The sequence below is a fragment of the Schistocerca nitens genome, chromosome 4 (genome assembly GCF_023898315.1).
Source record: "Schistocerca nitens isolate TAMUIC-IGC-003100 chromosome 4, iqSchNite1.1, whole genome shotgun sequence".
NCBI lineage: Eukaryota > Metazoa > Arthropoda > Insecta > Orthoptera > Acrididae > Schistocerca > Schistocerca nitens.
The window spans coordinates 786,907,999-786,927,542 of NC_064617.1; the positions used below are offsets into that span (position 1 = coordinate 786,907,999).

The 19,544-nt window shown below is 41.8% G+C and overlaps 1 protein-coding gene across 1 annotated transcript in view; it reads right to left on the reverse strand.

Moving 5' to 3' along the window:
- The window catches only part of LOC126253158 (gem-associated protein 5), a 413,052-nt gene that overhangs the window by 108,808 nt on the left and 284,700 nt on the right, over positions 1 to 19,544 (reverse strand). Inside the window, exon 16 of the mRNA XM_049954316.1 lies at positions 17,874 to 18,068. Within this exon, the coding sequence (XP_049810273.1) occupies positions 17,874 to 18,068 (195 nt within the window). The remainder of the gene's footprint in view (positions 1 to 17,873; positions 18,069 to 19,544) is intronic.

Genomic DNA, 19,544 nt, shown 5'->3' on the forward strand with positions numbered 1-19,544 from the left:
AAGTTTGGAAGGTAGGAGACGAGGTACTGGCAGAAGTAAAGCTGTGAGTACCGGGCGTGAGTCGTGCTTCAGTAGCTCAGTTGGTAGAGCACTTGCCCGCGAAAGGCAAAGGTCCCGAGTTCGAGTCTCGGTCGGGCACACAGTTTTAATCTGCCAGGAAGTTTCATATCAGCGCACACTCCGCTGCAGAGTGAAAATCTCATTCTGGAAACATCCCCCAGGCTGTGGCTAAGCCATGTCTCCGCAATATCCTTTCTTTCAGGAGTGCTAGTTCTGCAAGGTTCGCAGGAGAGCTTCTGTAAAGTTTGGAAGGTAGGAGACGAGGTACTGGCAGAAGTAAAGCTGTGAGTACCGGGCGTGAGTCGTGCTTCGGTAGCTCAGTTGGTAGAGCACTTGCCTGCGAAAGGCAAAGGTCCCGAGTTCGAGTCTCGGTCGGGCACACAGTTTTAATCTGCCAGGAAGTTTCATATCAGCGCACACTCCGCTGCAGAGTGAAAATCTCATTCTGGAAACATCCCCCAGGCTGTGGCTAAGCCATGTCTCCGCAATATCCTTTCTTTCAGGAGTGCTAGTTCTGCAAGGTTCGCAGGAGAGCTTCTGTAAAGTTTGGAAGGTAGGAGACGAGGTACTGGCAGAAGTAAAGCTGTGAGTACCGGGCGTGAGTCGTGCTTCGGTAGCTCAGTTGGTAGAGCACTTGCCTGCGAAAGGCAAAGGTCCCGAGTTCGAGTCTCAGTCGGGCACACAGTTTTAATCTGCCAGGAAGTTTCATATCAGCGCACACTCCACTGCAGAGTGAAAATCTCATTCTGATTACAGATAATAGTGTGCACCGTGTCCTTGCTAATGCCCAATTCCTCTGCATTCAATCTCAGAGTCCATCGCCGATATTGTGCCTGCATTTGTCACACTTTCTCGATCTTTTCTGGGGTTCTGCTTGTCAATGGCCAACCTTAATGTGGCTCAGTCTTAGTTGTTTCCTTCCCTTCGTGGAAGCATTTAAAACACCTGTAAACACATTTTCTGCTCACAGTTTCCCTCCCGTACAACTGCACCAACATCCCATGTATCTGCTGCAGTTTTCCCTGACTGGTAGCAGAACTTGATGTTTAAAAGTTGCTCCATTGCACTATGGCACTTCTCTGACAATGATTACGTTCAACTGGCCTCATGCAGTGCATGCCTTGTATCGATTCTCCTCAAGTCTCTCAAGACCCATGTGCGTGCAAGCACACATGTGCCAAATTGCCGTTCAGATATGACACCATTCACCGAACCTTTTAGACACATCATGCATAGACTTGTCCTGGTTGGTTGTTACTACCCACTATTATTTTCATGTTCCTTTCTGCATCAAACTACAGAGTTCATTATCATGGTAGATTCTAATTGAGACAGTGCTGGCTGTGTGTGTGTGCAGCTTTGTAGAAAGTATGACAAAGAGAAAACATATGTGACAGCATAGCACATAATCTGAAAGACTTTCCTGTTGTTTCTCCCCCAACTCAATTATCGACTGCCTATACAGTCTGTGTGTAAAGTGCTAGCTTTAAAAGTTTTTCTTAAGAAACTTTCAAACACTGCAACATCCTCTGTACAGCCCAGATCTTTCACTAAGTGATTTTCATATATTTGGTGACCTGAAGAAAGACATGGGCCAATGGCCTTGCAGCAGTAGTAACACTGGTTCTCATCAGATCACTTAAGTTAAGCGTTGTCGGGCTGGGCTAGCACTTGCATGAGTGACCATCTGTTCTATCGCTGTTGACAAGTGGAGTGCACTCAGACAACCTGAGGAGCTACCTGATTGAGAAGTAGAGGCTCCAGTCTTGTAAACTGACATATGGTCATTAGAACAGTGGCATGACCATGTGTATCCAGGACAGAAACTGACTGTGCAAGAGCAAACACACTTTTGGCTTCTTCAACACTAAGAATAAAAGACTGCATCAGTAATCACCTATAATGACACTTGAATGTGAGTGCAATCTCTCTTGTACTGCACCAAATCTAAAATCACTCTGAGCCTCTCCAGTAACCAGGGTGGTTACTGGTTTGGGGCCATATGGGCTCCACACCGAGCACACGCACACAGATTCCAAACGGCATCGTGGCTCGGGAACGGTGGGGAAAAAAGACAGTCCAGAGGAAGATAAGCAACAATATGGTTAGCAGGTGAGGTTGGAGATGCAAGAAACTTACACATCTGGCATACCAAGAGAAGCTGCTGCCGGATGGTAAGTGGCAGTTCCCCGGCCTCAGCACAGAGGCTGCGTATGGGACTGGTTCAATAAGCACCCGTGGCCAGCCGAATACCTGTATGGTGGACAGCATCAAGGATACGCAAATAAGAGGGCCTTGCTGATCCCTGTGCACCCATAGTCCAGCCACGAATGCACAAAAGCCCAATAAAACTGGAGGGGAGACACCCTGTCCACTCCCCAAGACCTGTGGCTGAGGCACTTGAGGACGTTCAGTGCCTCCAGGGTTCTGGCTTTCAAGTCTTGCAGGTGTGGCAACCATGACAATCTGGAGTCAAAAATGTGGCCCACAAACTGCACTGCCTCTCTAAAATGTAGGATAGTGTCCCCCATATGGAAGGCATGCACATTAAAAGGATGACGAGAACGATTAAAGTGAACACATACGCACTTATCGGCAGAAAAATGAAAACCTGTCTTGGCAGCCCACTCCTCTAACCACAGCACTGTAAGTTGCAACTGACGGCTCATCGTTGCAACACTGGAGCACTGTACTGGACTCCGTACCATAGATGTTATACCGCTGATGGCTATTGCAAAGAGGGTAACACTTAAAACACTGCCCTGGGGGACACCATGCTCCTGCTCAAATTGATCAGACAGTGTGTGACCAACTCGGGTCCGAAAAAAATGCTGACACAGGAAAGACCGAATAAAAATGGGGAAATGGCCACAAAAGCCCCAATGATGCAGTTGTGCGAGAATACAGTGTTTCCAAGTAGTATCGTACGCCTTACTGATATCGAAGAATATGCCGATATAGTGATGCTGACGGGGGAAAGTCTGCTGAATAGCCGCTTCTAGGAGCATGATACCTGTCAAATTTTACGTAGCTCAATGAATTTTATGTAATCTAGAAACTTGTCCAATTTGGAAAATCATTTTAGTCCCAGGCAATTCCGTTTTGAGTGAGTTTTACAGTATTTTATTTTATGTAATTCCCATATAAATTTGAAGTTTTTTGCTGCTTTCCATTGAGTGTTATATATTATGTAGCTCACATAGAGGACGCCATACAGCCAATCGATGTGTTCTCCACACAGCCTACCTTCATTATACAGTAGTATTCAAAGAACTGTGACTGACGCCCAAACAACAGGAAACTGACATGCATTGAGACTAGAAAATATGGTATGTAATCTACTGTATAAGACATATGGATAATGCCACGAGCAGTAACTTTTTATAGTATCGCCTGACCATGTACTTCTTGTATTTTTTAGCATTGATAATGGTGATAATGGCAAAAAAAAAAAAAAAAAAAGACTGATTGCTGTGCTCTACCATTTATAAATCAGATCATTGTCACTGAGTGCACCCACATTCGTAATGGAAAGTAGCCTGATACAATAGAATTATCATTATCCATGTGCACATTCTCATTGTAAGGGCCAATGAAATGAAAGTGAGGCAGGTAAAAAGTAAGTAAACTGTTTATTGTTTAAAAACCAAATGCCACAGTTGCTAATACATTTATCCGACTGTGAGACAAGATGGTCAATGCCTTCACTGTCCTTGCACAGTACCACCAAGTTCCAAAATGCCGCACATGAAAACTTGAATTTTCAGGGGGTCATACCTTGTGTTCTATCGGTCACTGCGATAAGGGGTCAAGTGTTCTGGATAGCCCTTAGCCCAGCAACCATTTGTACACCTATCAGAAGAATGGGCATACTGTAGCTTTCCTACAGTACAGGGTCAAAATTTAAACATTATACACTTCCTCCAGCCCAGGCAAATGGAGCAAAATGGTTGGTACTTTTGCATTAGCTCTTAGGCAGCTTATAAAAGCAACTTTTGTTCATGGGTGATTCCTGAGAAAATGCTGAAAAACCATGACTTTTGGGTACGAGAAGTACCAATTGTGGGAATGGCCACTTCCATCATTTCTACTCCTGGTAGATAGTTGAAATTGGTAGATAGTTGAAATTTTTACCACATGTTTTTAAGATGATATTTTTTCACTATCATCATACATTACTGAGATCCAGATGTTCAAAGTTACCGTACTTATGTAGGAAACAGCAAAACCCAGTTTTTAGCTGTTTTTACACCATGGGTCACTATTATCTAAATAACTAACTATAGCAAATGGTTCTCATTTTAACTGTACGTTCTTTAGATATTCATCTAGAAATTCCATTCTTCCATTTTTGAAAATATGAAACCATTATCAAGATACACCCGGAAAATCACGATTTTTGGGTATCTAAAATACTGAATGGTTATACTTACAGTGCAACTACTCACAGAGGTTCAGTGTGGCTGTAATTATCATATGGCAGTGAAACTTTATAGATGTGCTAATGTTAGACTTGTTTCCATGTGTAATGGATTAGCAACAGAATGTGGGCAACAAAGGTCAAACAAGTGGGAAAGGCATAACACTGATTTTATTATTGCCTGCCACTTACATAATTTGTTCAATGCAACCACCGGAGACATCGACTAGATGCTGGATCCATAAAATGACGTGACCAACATTTGCTTGCAGCAATTCCAGTGGAATCTGAACACGTTCCTGCGTGCTGGCCTGCAGATCACGTAGAGACCGAACTTGTCCATGGCAAATGCATTCTTTTAGATATCCCCAGAGCCAAAAGTCACATCGAATTTGATCCAGTGATCTTGCATGCTATACATCTGGAAAACCTCTGGCGTTAAAACGTCCAGGTATCACACCACACTCAACTGTGATTTCTAACTTCATTCATGTCTTCTTTAAAATATTAAAGATGTCAGATCTCTCCTCAAATATTTCAGTTGGCAATAATCTCTGAATGCACCACTGTAATTGCTGTCATTCACATAAAACATTTTTACTAATAGCACACAGTCTCTCTTCTTGATAGTCATATTGTTCACTCACATTATGGCTTGTCAAATGACAGCGTGGATGCCATACCATCATACAAATAGTGTACAGGGCCAGATTCGCACCTATTGACCGCAATAGGAATTAGTTTTTTTCCAGCTTCAATTGGTTTGCCATTAATGCATTAGCACATCTACCGAGTTTCATTGCCATAAGATTATTACAACCCAAACTGGATCTCCATGAGTAGCTGCACTTTGTAGCCACCCAGTATTAATTATGCGGCTGGCCACTTATATAATTTCTGTTCATAGCAAATCATATTTTTATCATAAGTTTGTTCTAAAGATGATGTTCTCGGGGAACCTTGAAACTTTTTATGATATCAGTACAGTTACAGTACATACCAAGCAAACATATGTACATAATATTATCTGGTATGAGGCATAAGTGTAGTTTTAAGCAATGTAGTGAACACAAGGCAAGGGCTCTAAGTCAACATTTCACCAATAACATTTTATGTTGAGCTGTCTCTGTGTAATGGGCACTTCACATCTGTGCAAATATACCCACAAGGTATTGCAGTGGCAAAAAAAAAACATTGCTGCAGGCAGAGCTTGTGTAGTATGCATTTCTGCCACTAGGCGTGGTAGTGCAACTCACTGCCAGTTCAGCATCGCCTGTGTTGTCAACCTGGCTTGTTCTCTTTATCTGCAGTGATTGTTTTTGCTAGCGCTGTTTTGTACATGTTTTGGTTTTTATGGTGGCAAGATAAAGTGAACAATGTTCACCTGTGAAATTTTGTTTTCTACTCGGTAAAAATGCTGCTGAAACTGTTTTAATGTTGAAAACAGTTTACCAAGATAACGCTATGGGAAAACTCGAGTGTGTGAGTGGTTTGCTCGATTTAAAAATGGCGACATGTTGATTGATGACAAACCTCATTCTGGACATCCAGCAACTATCCAAATCGACGAAAATATTGAATAAAACTGCTCCCCAAGTCAGACCATTAATCAAATCCTTTATTTGAAAATTTTAAGAAGATTGTGCAACAATGTTAGTCCAAAACGAGCTGATTTGTGGCATACAGGAGACTGGTTCTTCTACCACAACATCATATGCACACACAGCCATCTCTCTTAGACAGTTTTTGGCTAAAAATGGCACGGTTCAGTTGATGCACCTTACTCACCTGACCCAGCTCCATGCGACTTTTTCTTATTCCCACGCATGAAAAGGGGCATGAGAGGACACCCATTTGACCACACTGAAGACGTCAAGGAAAACACGAGGGAGGAGTTGTAAGCTGTTTCTAAATATGACTACAAAAAATCTTTCGAACAGTGGAAGCACTAGTGGGGCACATGTATTAATTACAATGGAGAGTCTTTTAAAGGGGATAAGACTGTTTTGTAAACAGTTCGAAGATATATAGCTTTTAAAAAATAATTCCAGTTTTTTTATACTCCTCGTAAAAATCATAAGCCAGGTGTTTTTTGATGAATTGTGACTGATGAGCAAAGTATTCAGTAAAAATGTAAGGCAAACGATTTTGTGTTAACCTTATATTATGCATACTTGTTTGTTGTTTATATGTGACAAAGAATAAGTTGTCAAAACTTTACTGACCTATAAAATATGTTTTACTTAAGCAGCACACCTCGCTGTAGGAGAGTAAAGAAGGCAACCAGCGAAAAAATGCATTGGAGCACTAAGAAAATGAATATGTTCCTCTTTAAATGACTTTGACAGAAGAATGGGGAACCAGCTGCCTCGATCCCCATTCTGCCTTCCCTCACCAAAAATTCTGGCATGCAAACATATTCACACTTCTTTGTGCTGAGAGAAAGCAGCAGAGAGGCAATGACGTGATGGAAAAGAAAGGATACAGTGTCATTGGGAGGGAAAGAGAAAAGGGGGGGGGGGGAGAGGGGGGGGGGAAGAGAGAGAGAGAGAGAGAGAGAGAGAGAGAGAGAGAGAGAGAGAGAGAGATATGAATGGCTGAAGACAACAGCACTGGGAGCCAAAGAGAGAGGAGATATTAATGGTCAGTAAGAGACAGTGGCAGTAAAAGAGAATGAGAGATGGATGGAGATAGAAGCAGTGTGAGCAATAGAGAGAGGAGACGTGGAAATGAAAAATACAGAAAAGACCATACATAGGTTTAGGGGGTCTGGACCCTCCCAGTCCAACAAACTTTAATACATAGGTATAAGCGATGGCACATTTTGGCCCAAAATTACAGTAAAACATTTTTGAGCTGCTGAAGTATGGTGGAGAAGTGGTACTGGAAAAAAAGACAGAACCAGACAGTGTGAGTGACAGACAGTAGCAGTGGAGTATGAAGGCTTAAACACAAAGATTGTATTCAGGTTTACAGCTCTTCATCTGAAGCAAATTAAAGGCAATGAAGTGTCTTTCTACAGAGCTCCAAAAAGGTGTAAATCATGAGAAGAGATTAGGACTGTATGGAGGATGTATAAGGGCTTCCCAATGAAACTTCTGTAGCATACTCTCAACAACCATGGCAACATATGAATCAACCATTTGGATGGCAGGTTGTTTTGATTACGCTGCAGAAGTTTCACTTGGAAGCCGTTACAGATCCTCTATACAGTTTTGATCTCTCCCCACAAAATTTCCATATTTTTGGAGCCCTAAAGAAAAACATATGTGGTCGTCGATTTGCTTCGCACAAAGAGGAGCATCCCTGGGTACAATCACAGTTCAACAGGCAACTACAAACATTTTCTCATGAAGTCATTGATCATTTTCTCTCACATTGAGATAAATGTATTAAAAGTTATGGCAATTATTTTTGAAACAATAAAAGTTAACTTTTTTTCTGTCTATCTGTTTTCATCTGGCTGGCAATTATACTGTGTCTAAGTAACAATTGTCTCTGTCTAACTGTTTGTCTTTCAGTCCCAACCATTAGTATTCTTCAAGGCATAGCCTACAACAAATATAGTTTCCGTGTACTAAGGGAAGTGACAGCTATCCAAAATGAGGAAACTGAATGTTAGGAACTTATTTCAAATTTTGTGGTAATGCAGACTAATGAACAAGAAAGTTAGTTCCATTTGCCTTCAGACAAAAGGAACTAAAAGTAATGCGATATGTGTGTGTGTTACTGCAACTGGAGTATTCACAACATTTAAATATGAACATCCCTAGAATGAGATTTTATGAACCATTGTTACTTACAAGCGTAATTTCTACCATAGCCCCTAATCATTATGCAGGAAAGAAGTTCACAGCAGTGTGAGACACAGAGGAAAACTTTTTACATGTGCGTACGTCTTCTTTCTTTTACCTCTCTTAATGTCAACATACACACAACTTTTTGTGTGCATTTCTATACCAAAGCACCTTCGAATGTATGTTTCACTGGTCTCCTTCTATAATTAACATCAAAATTCGCTATTTCAATTTTCAATGTTAAGATATTAATATTAATAATTCTTTAGGTCTCTTGTGATGGTGTATTTAGGGAGACACTGATGTGATTGTTTTAGTCAGTGTCTATTATTCTTGTGTTAAACGTTGATGGGGGAAAGGGGGGACGAGGAGACAGAGGGCGAAAGGGTTTGAGGAAATAGGGAAAGGAGGGATGGACAGAGAGAGAGAGAGAGGGAGGAGGAAAGGGACAGAGAGAGGGAGGGATAGGAGGAGGAAGAGGAGGAGGAGGAGAGGGGAAGGAAGAGATTGACAGGGGGGAGGAGGCAGGAAATTATAAAGTACATCCAATTCCAATACATATTTAGCACTGCGGGGTTTATAATGTCTTAGCTCAATAGCAGCGGACAAAGAGGCAAAAGTGTCCCCCCTCCTCCCTTCCCATATAGGCTGCCCTGTAGGACACGTATGTTGTGTGGGAATAATAGCAGCGTACTTCATTAACCTGCATTGCAGGACAACCTAATGTTCGGGCAAAACCATTTGTCAAGCCCCTGACATGTAGGCTACCACGCACGACCGGTGTTTTGTGGGAGTAGAGCTACACATACAGAATGGCATGGGTGGTGGCAAGGTTGAGATGAACATGGAATGGACAGAGAGAAGGGGCAGACAGCAATGGATAGGGAGAAAGGGGGGAAGAATGATGTGGACAGAGAGAGAGAGAGAGAGAGAGAGAGAGAGAGAGGGGGGGGAGCAGGGGATAAACAAAGAGAGGGGGAGGATGATGTGGACAGAGAGGGGGGAGTAGGGGATGGACAGGGAGGGAGGGAGGGAGGGAGGGAGAGGGGGAGGGAGAGGGGGAGGGGGAGAGAGGGGGGAGGGAGAGAGAGAGAGAGAGAGAGAGAGAGAGAGAGAGAGAGAGAGAGAGGTGGGGGAGGGGAAAGGAAGGCAGAGGAAGAGTTGTACAGAGAGGGGAGGAGGAGATGGGCAGACAAAGAAAGAGGGGGGGGGAGATGTACAAAGAAAAGTGGAAGAGAAGATTGGGAGAGGGGGGAGGAGAAGATTGGCAGAGGGGGGAGAGGAGAAGATTGGTAGAAGGGGGCGGGGGGAGGATGAGACAGGCAGTGAGGAGGCAGGTGGAAGGGGCGGAGGGTAGATGTAGATGGAGGTGGAGGTGGAGAAGGAAGAGGAGGAGGAGGAGGAGAGATAGGAAGATACTGTATGTTCAGAGAGAGGGGAATGATGAGTTGGTGTGGAAAAGGAAATGAAGAAACCAACAGATTGGGGAATAGGTAATGGACAGATAGAGGTGAGAGGATGAGGTGGTTAGAGGGGCTGGGCAAGGAATAGGTGAACACACGGGGTTAAGAGGGGAGGGGAGGGGGGGGGGGAAGCAGATGTATGTTGAACACGTACAGGAGTGAAGCCACGGGAAACGGCTAGTAATATATAATGAGTAGTCAAATGAAAACAGTGCAGATGGAAAAAAGTAATTAAACTGTTCAATATTTTAACTTTTAATACATTTACCTCGCGATTGACAGAAGAGGGTCAATGCCTTCATGAAAAATTTTAGTGATTGCCTACTGAACCATGGCTGTACTAAAGCAAACTGATGGCCACAAATACAGGCAGACCCACATGTCACCACATTCATTTAGACTACACTGTAGGAATTTCACTGGGAAGTCCTTACATATCCTCCATATAATCCTGATCTCTCCACATGCTATTGCATACTTTTGTACTCCTGAAGAAAGACATCTGTGGCCACTGATTTGCTCTGGATGAAGAGGTGCACGGCTGGGTACAACAATGGTTCAGTAGGCAAGGTAAACATTTTTCCATGAAGGCACTGGCCATCTTGTCTCACAGAGGGATAAAGTGTTAACAGTTACGGCACATACTTTTGAAACAATAAGCAGTTTAATTACTTTTTCCATCTATCTTGTTTGCATTTCACTCCCCTTATACAATGAGATGACAAAAGTCATGGGATACCTCTTAAAATTGTATTAGATCTCCTTTTGCCCATCATAGTGCAGAAACTCAACATGGCATGGACTGAACAAGTTGCTGGAAGTCTCCTGCAGCAGTATTGAGCCATGCTGACTCTAAAGCTATTCATAATTGCGAAAGTGTTGCTGGCACACGATTCTCTGCACAAACTGACCTCTCAATTATGTCTCGCATATGTTTGATGGGATTCAAGTCAAGCAAACTGTGTAGCCAGATCATTCACTTGAACTGTCCAGAAAGTTCTTCAAACCAGTCATGAACAATTGTGGCCCATTGTCATGGGAACATGAATTCCCTGAATAGCTGTTTTCCAAGAAGCTGAACATAACCATATCTGGTCAATGATCAGTTCAGTTGGAACAGAGGACCCAGTCCACTCCGTCTAAACACAGCCCACATCATTGTGGAGCCACCACCAGCTTGCACAGAGCCTTGTTGACTACTTGGGTCCATGGCTTTTGGGGTCTGTGTTACCCTCAAATCCTACCATAATCAGCTCTTACCAACTGAAATCAGGACTCACTTGACCAGGCCATAGTTTTCCAGTCATCTAGGATCCAAATAATATGGTCATGAGACCAAGAGAGGCACTGCAGGTGATGTTGTGCTGCAGCAAAAGCACTCGCATCCATTGTCTGTGCCACAGGCCATTAATGCCAATTTAGCCATACTGTCCTAGTGGATACATCTGTCATACTTCCCACATTGATTTCTGCATTTATTTCATGCAGTGTTGCTTAGCATTGACAACTCTCAGTAAACACTGCAATTCTCTGTCATTAAGTGAAGGCAGGTGGCCACTGCACTGTCTGTGGTGTGTGGTAATGCCTGAAATTTGGTATTCTCGGCAGACTCTTGACACTGTGGATCCCAAAATACTGAATTCCCTTATGATTTCCAAAATGGCACTTCCCATGCATTTAACTACAACTAGCATTCCATGTTTACAGTCTGTTCATTCCCATTGTGCGGCCATAATCACTTCAGACACCTTTTCACATGAATCACCTGAGTACAAATGACAACTCCGCCAATGCACTGCCCTATTTTACATTGTGTATGTGATACTACCAACATCCATGTATATGCATATTGCTATTCCATGACTCCATCAACTCAGCGTATATGGTCAGCTTCACATGACATAGTTGTTTCCACCAATGGTTTTCTGTTTCTCAAACAGTATACTAGCTAAGTGTTGTACCTCTTACGTTCATAGAAAAATGATTATTTTCCAGACTAATACCCTTTCTCTTAATTATCTGGAATACATTCTGACACACAGTCCCATCCTGTTACTGGCCATCTTTTCTGAGCTGAAGCTCACAGCAGTCACTATGGATCTCTTTTCTGATCCTATTGGGGACATTTCTGTGTAATGAGTTCACCATGGTGATCCCAAAAGCAGCTAACAATACAGAATACCACCCAGAGCCCACCTTCCTTGTACAACTGAGGTAGCTGGTTGATGACCGTTTCACCTCAATAGCTGCCCACCCCTTCAGCACATAGCACAATTTGAGGTTAGGTGTTTTATCTTTCTTTTTTGCTTATTTCTTAATGGAGGTTTATATTCTCCTTGTGATCTAGAGCAGCTGAAACCTTGATAGAACACACAGTGGTTGCTGAAACATAAACAATGTTTATGATCAGAGAGCATTGGCCGGGAACAACAATTCCCAGCACAGGGAATCGGGTTTCACCAAACCTGAACTCAGCCACGAAAGCCTAAGATCACAAAGATACTGCTTTTTGGCTTGACCCAAGAGAATTGTATGGCTTAGACAGTGGATGTCACAGATGCAGGGAACTCCTTTTGAGAATGACTTGGTTCTGGTATATTGTCACACTTCCAAGAAATATATGTGGTAGCATTCTATTCCACTGATACAAGATTCAATAGTGTGTAAGTATGAGAAGCACTATTAGGTATTCATGTTAGCCATGGATACAGTAGAAGTTTAACAATGTGATTTCGAAGTGCTTTCGAGTGTGGGTGAATGCCATGAACAATTGCATTTGACATTTGGGAATTACTGTTCCCCTACTGCTTTGGACTTTCTTTGCTTTCACACAATGAAACATTAAATAAATACTCTTGAAGGTGAAAATTTGTAATTTCAGTCCACACAAAGTTAATGTTTATCATTGTAACTGGTCAAGAAATGCAACTGCACAAATCTGAGCAACTGACAAAGTGGTAGTAATGTGTGTGAATCTTCTCCAAGATGCTCTTACAAGAAAAAGAAAAATTGGAAGGAGTGTGTGAAAACACCTGTGTACACTTTCTCTGCTGCAAGGGAACACATTGTCAAAACCACAGAAGATCATAAGACAGTGACAATGGATTTCTGTACTGGAGGAAGACTTCTTCAGGTTGTTTGAAAGAATTTGGAAGAATAGTTTAGAGGCTTTTCTTCTGCTAGGGTAATGCACCTACACAATTGCGAAAAAAATTCAAATTAAAAATTACTGTTTTCACCTTAGAGACCACATCCCCTTAAACGGGTGACTGGGAAATGGGGTAGGGAGGTAGGAGCCACACCCAGGCCAGGAATGTTATTTCAAGTCTCCAGACATAGCCTTATAAGGAAACATAGCAATGAGGGAGAGGTTTTACATATATTAAATGTGACATAAGAGAATGATGCAATGTGTGCACAATTTCTTGAAACTGAGACAGTGACAGGCGTTTCTGTAGCTTTTCAAGTGAGAGATCCACCTGGTCTGTACACAAACAGGTGTCACCATTAATGATTGTTAGATTTCTCTTGCTTGAGTACAGTTTGGATTTTAGGAAGGGTTATCAACACTGAAATCTGATGTTAAGACCACACCCTAAATCATGTTGGGAACACTGTTTCCCACGATGTCAGTTGAAACTTTTCTGAACATCAGGATGTAAATACAGTGGAACATCGATTTTCCTTTTCTCGCAATTCTACACCACAAATTCATAGCACCTGTGAAAAACCCATAAAAGCAACACAAAAAATTACCACATTTTACTTTTCTTCCTAGTAAGGTTTACCTCGATCCTACATTGTTCTTGACGTCTTGCTTGATTTCATCCTGTTTTCTTCCTATTGACATTTGATTTGACTGAACGAATTACAAGTGGCACAAAAGATAGATGGTTTGCAGCATGAGTGGTTACGGAGTTAAAGGAATATTTTATGCTGTTGCAGACAGGGGAGATGTGAGAGGGGAAATGTTGACATAATCCACAACCGGTGTTGCCAATAAAACTTGCAATGTTTAGCTTCTCCATGCAGTTATGATACGACTACTGCTAGGTTGTGGCAGCTATGGGAAAACAAATTAATCGACACAAAGTGCTCCGGACTGAGCCAATGCATGACCAAGGGGCCCAGCTACTCCCTCTTCTTGTGCCGCTTATAACTCAGCCTCATCTTTTTACTTGCATTTCCAATGTACTGTATTCAGCAACAACATCAATCATCAACCTTTTAAGTTCAAACACTGATTCTCAAAGAATACGCTCGGTCAGAATCAAGGAAATGTCGACCATTTCCGGCTAGTGAGCTCTTATCGGCTGGCGACTTATTACGTCACCCAACAGCCAGCGCAGCCACCACATCACACTAATACACACAATACAAGCTCACCTGCTGGATGCGTAGAGAGGAGGAGAGGCCCTTCAACCATGGGAGTTCACGTAGGAGTGAAAGCATTCTGTAAAGTGCTGAAAATGTACTTTTCATCCAGATCATCTGCATGGCAGAAATGTCACGCGAAACAGAACAAGGGTTTTGCAATAGCACACTTTAAAGACTTTGGTGTTCAAATCTGCTATGATACAGTCACAACAGCTACACACACTACACACATACATAGTTTGCACCACACACTGTTGATCATAAAGATTGGCAACAGTAATACAATACATGAAGCAAAGATGTAGCACCTGATCTTTCTTTTAAATTTACATTTTACACAGTGTAGAGAAATTCACTGAGCCGACTTCTAATAAGCTTGTAACGTCAATTGGGGAAGTGAACTAATTTTTTCAAGTCTCAGTTTCTCTGTATCTATCTAACTATATCCGAATCCCGCTCCAGCTACTGCCGGGTCTGGGTGCTGATGAGTCCTCTCCATTTGGCTCGGTCCTCCCACCACTTTTCTTCCTTCACTTGCTGCCATGTCACACCTCTCCTTTCAACAGATATTCTCACTCCCATTTTCCACAGTGTTCTTGGGCGCCCTCTAGGTCTTTTCCCATCCATCTTTAGTTCTTCCATAATTTTGGGGAGTCTCTGCCCATGCATCCTCTTAACATGCCCATACCATCTTAATCTCTTTCTTTCAATTTCTTCTCTCATACTTTCTTGTTTGAGGTCCTTTCTAATCTCTACATTCCTTACTCTGTCCATTCTTGTTTTTCCCTTAACTGCTCTGAGAAATTTCATTTCCCCTGCTTGCAGTCTGCTCCAGTCCCTTTCTGTCATTGTCCGTGTTTCTCCACCATAAGTGACAATAGGGATGTAATAATTCTTATACACAAGGAGTTTTGCTCTTTCTGAAACTTCATTATTCCAAATCAGATGTTTTATTGTTTGGTAGAAATTGCCTCCCTTCTGTATCCTCCTATTAATTTCGTTAGTTATTCTTCCATCCCTAGATATTTCACTCCCTAAATAAGTGAAACTTTCTACCACTTTGAGGGTTTCTCCATTCAAGGTAATATTTCCATTGATTCCTTTCTCTCTTCCAAATACCATTACTTCTCTCTTATCTTTATTTATTTTTAATCCATACCTTTTCATTATTTCCTTCCACGCATCAAGCTGTAACTGTACATCTACCTCTTTATCACCCCATATTACCATATCATCTGCAAAAATCATCTTTTTGTGTTTTTCTTTTACTATATCTTTAACTGCCCTATTCATTCCCTCCATCACAACATTAAAAAGTGCGGGAGATAGAATACTTCCTTGCTTAAGTCCTTGTCTTGTTTCTCTCATTGAGCCTAAAATAACATTTTGACAGTGGCAAGCATATGATGCATGGTTCATAACAAAGACAAAGTTTGTCATTAAGCAGATGTCTACATTTATGCTTATGGTTTAATGACTCAGCTGCTGTGATATTTTCAGTTTAATTCACCATGTTCACCAATTTTGACTTTTTCCTAGGTGAGTGCAAAGGAAAGATCTCTAAAAAACACTTGTTTTGACATATAATTTGTGCTCGTAGTCGGAAACTTGCTTGATTACCTTGTACCCAGATACCAATTTCAACTTTTTTCTAAGTTTTCACTTGTTGCTACACATCTGTGATTTTTTAAGAAGTGATGAAATTCATTACCACAAATTAAATTAGAAACATTGTATTGTACATTTAAATTCATTCAGTTATATAGATTTTATACAATGTATTGGAGAAGATTGTGATTTTTAATAATTTGTGCCAATTACGTATTTGTATTTTGGGGGTCTTAATGTTTTCCTCGATTTCGCATTTTCCTCAATTTAGTGTTTTTTACATCTGGGCAGCATGAAAACCTAAAATAGGGGTTTCACTGTAACAGCAACATGAAGTACTCTCAGAAAGCAGCAAATATCAGAGGAGCAGAGGAGTGCAATTAGCAGAAAAGGTGCAAAATCAAATAGAATGATTGTTACTGAGGCAAAAGCCAGTAATTCAGTAGCACTGAAAGACTAAATAAACACGGGGAAACAAATCTGGATTTGCAAGTTCAGTGGATCACCATGGATTGAGGAGAGATTCTTGGCATCTTAACGGACATGGAGAGAATATAATCATTTTTCTCAGTTTTTCATTTTCTTCACATGGAAGTTGTGACCTCTTAGAGATTTGGAGACTTATATTTCACGTACAGAGGCCTAGTAAGATTTCAGTCGCTTGCCTGTGCAGGTGGCTGCTGTAGAAGAATTAACTGGAGAGGCTCAAGCACTACAGATGAGCTCCTTAACCTAGTAAATGTGGTATAGGAAAACACAATGTCACTGAATCTACACAAATAACATGATCATCACACAGCAGGGAATAGGCTTGACATTTAACTACAAGTGTCATTCAATAAGAATGCCCCACATTTTCTAAAAAAAAGCCATTAATATACATAGACAAACTTCCTTGTAGGTGTTTCACATTTGATGTTTGTTCTGTGCACCGGTGAAGTTTCGAACCATTCTGGCAGATGGCGGAGCCGTAGTACAGCATCAAAATGGCATCTACGTATGACTCACATTACAAGCAGTGTGCTGTTATTGAATTCTTGTGTGCAGAAAAAGAAACCATGGTGAACATCCATAAATATTTGTGTGCAGTGTATGGCGATGCTGCAGTTGATAGGAATACAGCTGGGCGATGGGTAAAAAAATTGACAGCCTCAGGAAATGCAGAAACAGAGCTCCATGATCAGCCATGCTCGGGATGACCTGTCACAGCCACTGTTGCAAACACGCTGAATCATGTGGATGCCATTATTCATGCCAACCGGCGCGACACAGCTCGTGAATTGGCTCTACGTTGGTCAGCTCTGGAGTGCTGAATCATGAAAACATGGCTATGCCTACAGGACAAGAACTTTTACCAGCAGGGAATACATCCTTTTCCGCAATGTTGGCGAACAGCCACAGAACTTGATGGAGACTATGTAGAAAGATAGGACATGGACAAGAAATGTTGATGTATATTGTCATCAAATTCTGACTATTTAACAATAAATAAGTTCTGAGAAAAAAATGTGGAGCATTACTTATTGAAGGACCCTCGTACATTTGTCATCAATAATCTGGATCCATGAACAGGATTACACTGTGTTGTCAATAGGATAGGAAGGTTAAAAGTGAAGTTTCATCAGTTTGGAAGAGAACACATACCTGGCAAATCCTCAATCTTGGAAAGGAGAAGGTATTTCAAAATAATACCAAGATGTTAGGCCTGATCTGTCGATTGCACACTTGGCCACATGACAGCAGGCCATCAAGGACATGAATGAGTTCAAGAAAAATTGGGCCATGACAGATATGCTAATAGTATCTCTTCATCTGGCCCAAGAACTGAACCACCTAGTCAGTCAGACAGTAACACTAAAATTTTGTCAAAACCGCAGTGTGAACTATCATTATTTATATTCACTAAGTGGGTCTTTGAAAATGAAATACCTAACTTCCTTAGCCTGTTGTGTCTCTAAAGGTCTTGTCATCAGCCAGGCTTTACATTCTAATCTTACTTCCTTTGTATTCATTAAGACTTATCAAATTAACAACAAGAACAATCCTAGGAACACTGACAGATGAAATGCAGGGTGGATAAGAGATGAGAGTTATGGACTGTGTACAAATCACCTCCATCACTGCGTAAGTATCCCCATATACACTTACCTTCAGCATCTAGAAGCTTCACAAGATCCTCACGGGGCCCAAAAAAAGTAGGGCCAATATTAGATCCTGATAACATCCTCTGTATACGAGCGAAGTCCTCTACTTTTCCTAGACTTCGCTGCTGTGATGAGACTGGAAAGTGTGATTTACGAATCTGAAGCCTTGTCGACTTGGACAGTTGTTTTCCAATGGAACCTAAAAAATCATTTCACAACTAAGAACATAAATAGGAACATAATTGGTGACTGTTAATGGTGTGTGCTTCACGAAAAAATTAATTACCAATAATATCTCAAAAATAATTACATTAATTAAGAACGTTGATTTTGTAAGCAAGAGCTTCCAAATTGTTCAAATCTGTGTTAAGCTCATTATAATCCATCAAAGGTTGAAAAAGTGGAAAACACACACACACAAATTCACAACTCACACTTATATGACTACTGTCTCTGGCAGGTGAGGCTGGATTGTGCACAGAAACTGTGCCTGATGGGACAACAATAAGCAGGAGGTTCGGGTAAGGAGGAGGCTTGAGGAGGGAGGGGGTGGGAGGTGGGAAAGGAGACACATAGAGGCAAAAGAACAAAAAAGGCTAGTGTGTTTGTTGGCAGAATAGAAGGATGTGTTGTGTTGTGCTGGAGTGAGGGCAGGGAAGGGGATGGCCAGGTGGAGGACAGGAACTAGCAAAGATCGGACCAGGGGGTGGGTGGGGGACAGTGGGTGGGGGAACATAGGATGACTGCAGGGAGATTTCCCACTCGCACAACTGAGGAAAGCTGGTATTGGTAGCAAAGATTCTGTTGGCACAGGTTGTGAAGCTGCCATGTAACTGAAGCATGTTGTGTTGGGCAGTGTTTTCACCAACCGGGTGATCCACATGTCTCTTGGTCACAGTTTGTCAGTGGCCATTCATGTGGACAGCCAGCTTGTTGGTTGTCATGCCCAGATAGAAAGCAGCACAGTGGCTGCAGCTTAGTTTGTAGATCACATGACTGCCCTCACAGGTAACCTTACTTTTGATGGGATAGAAGATGCCTGTGATTGAAGTGGAGTAGGTCCTCTTATGTGACCTTCAAACTAAGCTGCAACCACTGTTCTGCATTCTATGTGGGCATTATAACCAACAAGCTGTATGTCTGCATGAATGGCCACCACCAAACTGTGACCAAGAGACAACTGGACCACCCAATATCTGAACATGTTGCCCAAAACACCATGCTTCACTTCCGTGACTGCTACACAGAGTGCACCATCTGAATCCTTCCTACCAATATCAGCTTTTCTGAATTGTGCAGTTGGGAACTCTCCCTGGAATATATTCTACGTTCCCATAACCACGCTGACCTCAACCTTCACTAGTCCCTGCCCTACACCCACCTAAATCTAAAGAGACTTAAAACTGGTTCACAGCAAAACTCAATCTCTTTAATTTTCTGAAACTCATTATGACCTCCAAAACCAGTATTGATGATCTACAGTTCACTATGATATCAATTAATGTACACTTTAAATGAACTCTAGCCATAAATTTACATGTACAAATGAATATTGTTAGACTGAAACCACAATGAAGTCCAAGTCCAAAGACAGTGCTGTAAAAGAAGTACAGCACTTAGTTCTGAAAGCTTGTTTATTACTGACAACAACATCCAGTCAGAAGAGAACTGAATT